Source organism: Oncorhynchus gorbuscha, linkage group LG05 (genome assembly GCF_021184085.1).
Source record: "Oncorhynchus gorbuscha isolate QuinsamMale2020 ecotype Even-year linkage group LG05, OgorEven_v1.0, whole genome shotgun sequence".
Classification (NCBI taxonomy): domain Eukaryota; kingdom Metazoa; phylum Chordata; class Actinopteri; order Salmoniformes; family Salmonidae; genus Oncorhynchus; species Oncorhynchus gorbuscha.
In genome coordinates this window covers 62,598,359-62,606,802 of record NC_060177.1, presented here as the reverse complement: position 1 = coordinate 62,606,802, position 8,444 = coordinate 62,598,359, and the positions used below count along the sequence as shown (strand labels likewise).

The window sequence follows — 8,444 nt, the reverse complement described above, 5'->3', positions numbered from 1 at the left end:
ACTAATGTTTTTTTTCCATCAGGACTGTCATTACAATTTTTTTTATCCGACATGTACTTTACTCGCAAAAAAAGGTTGGATGAAAACCTGGTCAGAGACATGGATTTAATGAGCGTATCAAACCCCCCCATAAGCGCGCACAAAAGCAGGCACGCATACAAGAACGAACACACAAGTTGCACGCGAGCGCGTCATTGTACGCCCATAAACGCAGCCTCAGACACACCCCCCTTCCTCAGAATGCTTCAGATAAACCATGAGGGCGCACTGAATCACTGCGTGGGGACTGTGATGTGGACAACATGTAGCACAAGATGCAAAGATGGCATGATTATTATAAAGACTATATAAGATACAGATAGGCTGAACTGAGAAGGAGAAATGGATTAATAATGTAGCCTACAGATGATGGAAGAGGATCACTGGCAGAAGGGTAAGATGAGATCCACTCCTATTTGATGGTGGAATTAAAACTCTTCATTTTCCTCTGAGTACGGCCACAACATGTTGGTATATTTGAGTGTGCGATTACCTCTTCCAATGATGTCATCGATGCTCAAAGACATTGGGTCCGTTTGGGAAGGATGCGAGCGCAGTGAGCAGGGCCGTGCCGCATCAATAAACGAGGAAAAAGTGTGCTTCAGATCGCAATGATCAGATCATGTAGCAATCTGATAATGACACTATTACAATATGCGCGTATTATTGTTCCGACGCATTTCCCCACAGTTGTCTCTGTGGAGTAGATGTTTACTTTTTTAAACTAACGTGGAATATATATTGAATTTACGTATGTGCCCAGTGGGAAAGTGCTATTTTATCACACTGACAGATGGCCATTTTCAGATGAGACTATACAAACAGAGTAGGTCTTTCATAATTCAACATTATAATGTTAATTGTCCTTCTAGATATCTGGATGTCAACAACATCAAGATTTTCAAAAAGTTACAAATTCCAGAGATCCACAATAGTTTAGCTCAAAGATGTGTTTTATTTTTTCATTAAGAGCCTCTCTGGATAAATAACTTGTTTAACCATAACATGAGGCCCACTTTACATACAATTTTTGGTATGGGGCACTAAAGCAGCTCCCAACAGGGTATTTAATTAGCTAAGTAGTTCTTTATTGTTCATCAAACATTGCTCACATGTCTTTTGTAAAAAAAAGAAAGAAATTGCTGTCACTGTGATGACTTACCCTCTAAAAAGGACATTCAATGCCTTAATCAGCATGAGAGGGCCATGTTTCGATGGACAATGGCATAATAGCTGGCATAATGTTGGAACAAGGGTATGATAGTACACGCACACACACACACACACACACACACACACACACACACACACACACACACACACACACACACACACACACACACACACACACACACACACACACACACACACACACACACACACACACACACACACACACACACACACACACACACACACACACACACAAGCCAATTTACCTACTTTCTGAGTAATACTGTATATTAATCATTAATTCTATCCGCTTTAATTCTATTTTTGGTAGCATTGTTCACACAGATGTAAAATTGATTAGAGAATATTCATGCTTCATTGAAATTTGAGCGGTGGCCATCAATAAGACATCTGGATATTTATGAAAAATAAATAATTATGAGTATTTATTTTGTCAAAAAAGATGTGGTTACACTTCATCTTACAGTCTGTCACAATATTTATCAGGTATTGTCTCAGAAATAACCTTTTAAAATAGTAATAGCATTATAATAATCCAATAATTCTATTTTGTTCATTTAAACAAACACACCAGTGCATATGTATTTTGATAGCAAGTTGTTAGCAATTGAATTACACTAAGTGTTACGATTTAAAAAACAAACATATTTGCTGAATGTTGAAATCTGGTTTGAAAATCATAATTAGAAGATGAATCAGTGACTGTAACCATGGTACATTATTTAATAGTGTCCATAGGTCTGGTAAGGTTGGGATGGTTGTTTCAAAATATGATATTTAGGTGTGTTGTGGAGACATGACGGGGGAGATGGTTGGTCAGTCCTATCAACTCAGGATGAACAGATGGTATCTCAGGGTTAGCTCATGGGCGAGAGCCAACAAGGGAGCCTCTCTATATGTCTCTGTCATGAAAATATGCTTTAAAAGTCCAACGGATAAGCATTAGAAGCAAGTTCTATGAGCAAAAATATAAAAATGAATGCTAGTAAATGTTTGCACAGTTTGAAACATCAATGCTTACATACTCGCCTATTCTTGGTTTTAAACAGACACTATTTCTCCATATAAACAGTGGTGAACTATACCCCTTGATTTATTATGAAGTACTATTGTTTATGATATGAATGGCAAGCTATGTACTAGTGAAATGCTCTGTGTGTACTGCAAGCCACTGTGCCACTGTATCTATTCTGTTTCAATGAATTAAGTTATCTTTCAAAATCAATATATTGTGTGAAAGAAAGAGTCAGTGATCATTCTACAAATCAAACCATTTTCATCTTACATAGCCTTTTTTATGGATTGACTGTCATCTACAATCAATGGAAAGGGATTTATTTACTGAGGAGTTGCCCTTCACTATTATACTATTTGTGTGTTTGCTTTTGGATCCTTACACAATCATTCCCAAAGTGCTTGAAACAAACCATTGAATTATTCAGTGTGGTTTAGTGACTCCTTTTCTCTAGAGTGAATGATTACAGTTACAGTGTAGTGTAGTTTTGCACTCTTTTCATTACCAAACTTTGCATGCAAGATCCAACTAAGAGAGTCTGATTTGAGATTAAAATACAATACTGATTATGTAACTATCTCTCTGTTAGATAGGCAATACTTTATTGAGGGGAACGTCCACAATGTCCATTATATCTCTCTTTAAAATGTATATTTATGGGCCTTGTGTATATTAGTGTTGTGTCTCGTGCAAGAGATTCATCTTCGATGTACTGTAGATAGTGTAAAGCGTCTTGGCAATATGATGGGCAGTAAAATGTAAATGTCCCACTCTCCTAAAATTACAACAACCTTTGGCAGGGATTTGAGATCTTTAAATCCTGACCTTGATACAGAGCACACTGCAGAAAAGGACGTCACAGCATGCATGATACAATTAAATCCTTCAGTTTTTTCTCAAGCTGTGTGAAAATCTACAGATGACAGATGCTTTAGTAGATGTGAACTTTTCCTTCTTTTTATTGGATCCGGAAGGAGATAGGCCATAGGTCTACAGTATTGAAGATAAACCCACTGACTGTTATTATCATTATATTATTTATGTTGGTAATCTCCGTCATCACAACACCTTAATGTCTGTGTAGAACCACTGTTACATTGAAAAGAAAATGTGTATGTGTTTATGTTTTACTATGGATCTAAAATGCTTCTCTATCTTTCTTTTCTCAGGTCATATTGATCTTGAATCAATCTGAAGGGGGAGATCGGAGGAGTCCCTCTAAGATGACACGCACAGATCCCCCTGATATACTGGTATCCACTCTGTATCGGGACATCAAATTAAACCCCATCACTGGGCACTCTCAACAATGTGACTCGCAAATGATTGACAAACTGGAGCGACATACGGAGACCATCAACAAAAGACACTGCCGTAGCTTTGACTTCCTCGAGTCATTGGACGACCCACAGTCCTTTTCCACCTCAATGGAATACCCTTACAAGAGGACTGAGCATCAGGGGGTGCATAAAGAGGTGACCTGGAACGGCCTGGATCATCCAGGACACCTCCGTTTCTCCTCCCCTGATCTGTTTAACACTAGACTACCACCACCACAGCATGCTAACCCAGAAAAAAACAGTACCAGTCAGGCCGCAAGGTCAGATTCAAAGAAGAGGTCTAGATCTAAAAGTGCCCCCAGAGTCAAGACTACCTTTACCCCAGTGCCCATTTCAGTCTCCCCACCAGCAAACAAGAGGGGACGAGATGTCTCACAGGCTGTACCAGACCCTATAAGGACATCTGAACCACACCGGGACTCTTACTCCTCTAACCGGGCTTTTTTGAACGAGGTACACCCTATAAAACTGCAACCACGCTCTCCCCTCTATGTCTCGGACTGTTTCTCCGAGGTGAGCAAACAGGATCAGCCTGCCATCACTCCTCATGTCAGGTGTCGTGTTGATATCAAGCCAGATGCGGCAGTCCTACAGCACACAGCCCGGAGGTCTCAGAACATGAGGACTGAACATCCCTGGCAGAGATATTCCTACTCCAGTCAGAGTAGAGGTCTGTCTGTGCCAAGGCAGGTACGGACACCCACGCCAAGCGAATGTTACAGTGGTGATTATAGACAAGCATATCAGTACACTACTTGCATGACCCCCAGCTACATACAGCCAGTAGACATGCGAAGGGTGCCCTCCCCTATAATGCCAAGGGAATACTTGTCAAGGGAGCAGAGGACTCTCTCAAACCCCAATATACCAACTAAATTCTTCTACACTGAGGATCCGACTAGATATCCTGTCCATCCGTCTGCTAGAGCGTACTATCAGGATGATAATTCCAGCCTCACCAGCCAAGGCAGTACTCTTAATAGTCAGTATGTGCATGATCCAAGGACTCGCTGGGTTCACACTCTCCCAGGCCGACCATATTACACAGAGCAACACATGTCCAGCAGAGACCCTGGGCAGGCTGTCTATACCAGACCTTACTCCACAAGCGAAGCAGGGCCATACTTTGCTCAAACACCACAGGCAAGAGCATACTATGGGGACGATCCCAGAGCATATCCTCGTCAGTCAAATGGCTCCAAGGTGTTCTACAGCAAGCCGTACAACCCCCCAGCAGGACAGTATATTCCATACAAGGCGTATCACACGGAGGGCCGTCAACAACCACAAATGTCCCAGGCTTATGCAGATGACTGGTATCGTTCAAGTATATCTGGATACTCGAACCAGTCCTCTCAGCTGACACCACAGAGAGTAAGACAAGAGCCAGTAATGTCCCCCTGGTTTGCAAACAGTTATGTGGAGCCAAACAGACTGATAGCAGAAGTCAGAAACCATTCCAAATCCTGGGACAATATTCTTTATCCTCGTCATGACAGGGAGCAAGCAGTACCCCGTGGACGCAGCTATGAGAATCTGTTTCCTAGTGTTACATCACAGCCAGTTATACTCAATCTATCTAGTTCACCAAGGCGCTATGCTGCCCGGTCCATCTCTGAAAACTCCTTAGAGAAAGGACCAAACAATCCTGGAAGGAACACTAAGGCTGGGCTATGGTTTGCAACTCCTGAGATCACGATAACCGACAATGACATACGTGCACGCAACCACAAACAGAGAGATGTGCGTTCAGCCAGCTGGGATACACTGGATTGTGAAAAGGCACCGACTCAAAATGTTGTTCATCATCAAGAGCAGCCATCTGAGTCAGCAGAACTGACAAAAGACAGAAAACACAACAATTATTCCCTGCAGCAGAGCCTAGAGCAACTGGACGAGCTGCTAGCTGATCTTGTCATTGATTACAAACCACCGACCAACAGGAAGCCTAGTCAGGATCTATTGAACCAAATAAAACAGTTGATTAGTGAGGATGATAAAAAAGGAAAGATAAAATATTCGGGCCTGGAGAGTCTAGGAGGCCTAGAGAGTATAGGACCTCTCAACACACCACCCTCCTCCACTAAAACCAGCCCTGACACTATCAAAGACCCAGACAGTGGGTGTGATGGCTTACAGAGCTTACAGAGAAGTCCAGAGGAGATCTCCCCAGACCATAGCACAGACGACAATGACACCATGATGTGTGCCAACAGGAAGTGCAAGCGGACAGAGACCCTGTTCAATGCCTGTCTCTACTTCAAATCCTGTCATAGTTGCTACACCTTCTACTGCTCCCGGAACTGCCGTCGGGATGACTGGGACAGCCATAAAGAGAACTGTCTGTATGGACGTATCAGCAGTGTGTGCAGACACATGCTGAAGTACTGCAGAGAGAACTCTGAGATCCATAAAGTCTTCTCTCGCATTTCCAAAGCTGGCTACCTTTCCAGAGGGAGAGGCATTCTTTTCCTGGGCTTTGCTAACCCAGGGACTGCTGACAACTTCCTGAAGGTCGGGCTTGAGAGCCTCGTCATGTCCCCCACATATCTGTCTCTCAGAGAGCTGGACAGCTTCAAAGACAACCTGGGGGATTACTGTAAGGACCTGCAGCAGGCTGGCAATGAATATGACCCCAATGAATGTTTCCTCTTGAATGTATCCATAGCTGTTGGTGAACTAGTGCCTAACAGACCCTCACCAAGAGTCCAAACACCAACAGTCCGAAAATATGCAAAGATTTCGTTGGCCTCCTCCAGCCCAGATAAAAATGTCTTCAAGAAGGAGAGTGACATGGAGACACTCATTCTGACCCCGCCTCCAGGCACACCTGATATTGACAAAGAGGGAAAGGAGGGTATGAAAGCCAGAGAGATCTGCTTTATCAATATCCAACGTGCGCTCAGGACCAGGGGAGTCTTCCTGCGTCATGAGTATCCCAAAATATACAATCAACTCTGTGAGTTTGTGGAGAGCAACAAGAGATTCACACCCACTACCATTTACCCCATAGATAAGAGAACAGGGAAGCAGTTCATGTGTATGATCATGGCTGCTTCTGAGCCCAGAACGCTAGACTGGGTGGGTACACCCCATCTCCTGGATGATATTATATAGTACTGACCTGTGCACCTCTGATGTCACCTATATGTACATGTAGATACATGTAATTTAACAGATATTTATGATGAATATTTGTAGATACATATGTATTTTACATCAGAAAGGAAGATTGTTAATAAGACTACTGTTATTAATGTTTGCAATCACTAAGAATTATTAAAACAATGTGCAGGAAAGTGTTGACTGATGTTACACACACACAAACAAACAAACTATAATGTAACACTTTATCATTGTTGGTTTTTGTTGCAGTAGTGTTGTTTTTATCATGTTACACTGAAAAAAGCTTGATCTGCATGTAAAATGGTCATACTGTATTTACACGTCATTATTTTGTTTTTAATCCCTGTTTAGACAAGGTACTGTCTGTGTTTATACCACATGACTTGGGTTGGGTTGTCAGGCACAAATCATTCACAATTATCTAGAACAATACCACTGCCTGGCTGAATATAACTGAGGGAGGCACTGCTATTCAGAACATTTCTAAAGCAATCTAGATTAAACCTACAAAGCATAATTTTGCTCCAAATGTAGAGCTCCACTAGTGTTATACGTGTTGAAGCTGTTCTCAGTAGCTGTAATATATATACAAAAAAATACTGACAGTTGTATTTCTGCACATGCTTCATTATATCCTGAAAATATTTGAATATCAAAGTCTGTCTTGAAATTGCTGTACTGTGCCAGAGTCTGGGTATACATCTTAGTTAAGATGATTAATATAATAATAAATAAATAATATATGCCATTTAGAGTCTTACAGTCATGTGTGCATACATCTTAGTTAAGATGATTAATATCACTGCTGATAATAGAGCTTTCATTATGTCTACTTATGGATAGAAAAATCAGGTGTCTACACCTATGCTCTGAATCCCCTCCCCCCTTGAGTTTTGGTTTAGGCATTAATTGCATCCTCTTTCATCACTTTATTAACATTCTATTGATTCTACATTGTTCAATTCACTGTAACATGCTTGATAACTTGTTAGATTGTGGCCTTCAGTAGAAAATGCATTTGACAGAAAGCAATGTGTGGATTTGTTTTGTAAGTCTTGACTCTTGACTGTAAATGAATGTGGTGCATTTGCTTGACATTGCAAATTAATATTTACTTTGCTTAAAGCATGTTATTTATATTCAGGTATTTTAAATATTGATTATGCTTATGAAAAACTGACAATGGTTATAATAAACTGACATTTAATTATTTGAATTGTAATATTATGTTTAAAGAATAAAATGCTAGTACTATTTATTTTTGGTTGAGAAAATACACCTTCCTTTTGAGATACATATTTATGGTATAATTAACACATTTGTTGAAGAATATACATTAATATCCTATACCGCCTAATGTATTTCATACCTTTAAACGAACACAAAAATGCAATAAAGAGAAGAAACAGAAAGAGCAACCTTCATAATTGAACAGTAACATATTGGTAATGACAAGCTGGAGCGTTGAGCTGCTAAAAGCTTCTATTGCACCTGAACATAAATTATACAGAATGTCTCCTAATGCATCTCGCTACACAGCACTGAAACGAGCATGTTAAATGTCCATTGATAGAGCCTGAAATCTAAGGTTGATCTTTTACATCATATTTCCCCCTGCTAGATGTTACCCAATTTTCTATTTTGTGATGTTTATAACCCATGTATAATAAACACAAAATGAAGACAGACCCTTCTCTTTGCATTTGTATTCTATAGTAAACCATGCAGAG

General features: G+C 40.6%; 1 protein-coding gene across 1 annotated transcript; it reads left to right on the top strand.

Annotated features, from left to right (window-relative positions):
• Window positions 1-254: 254 nt before the first annotated feature.
• Window positions 255-7,412, top strand: LOC124035197 (apical junction component 1 homolog). Its single transcript, XM_046348625.1, has 2 exons — window positions 255-433; window positions 3,418-7,412. The coding sequence occupies exon 2, from the start codon at window positions 3,472-3,474 to the stop codon at window positions 6,703-6,705; it is 3,234 nt and encodes a 1,077-aa protein (XP_046204581.1). The 5' UTR covers window positions 255-433; window positions 3,418-3,471; the 3' UTR covers window positions 6,706-7,412.
• The last annotated feature ends 1,032 nt before the right edge of the window (window positions 7,413-8,444 follow it).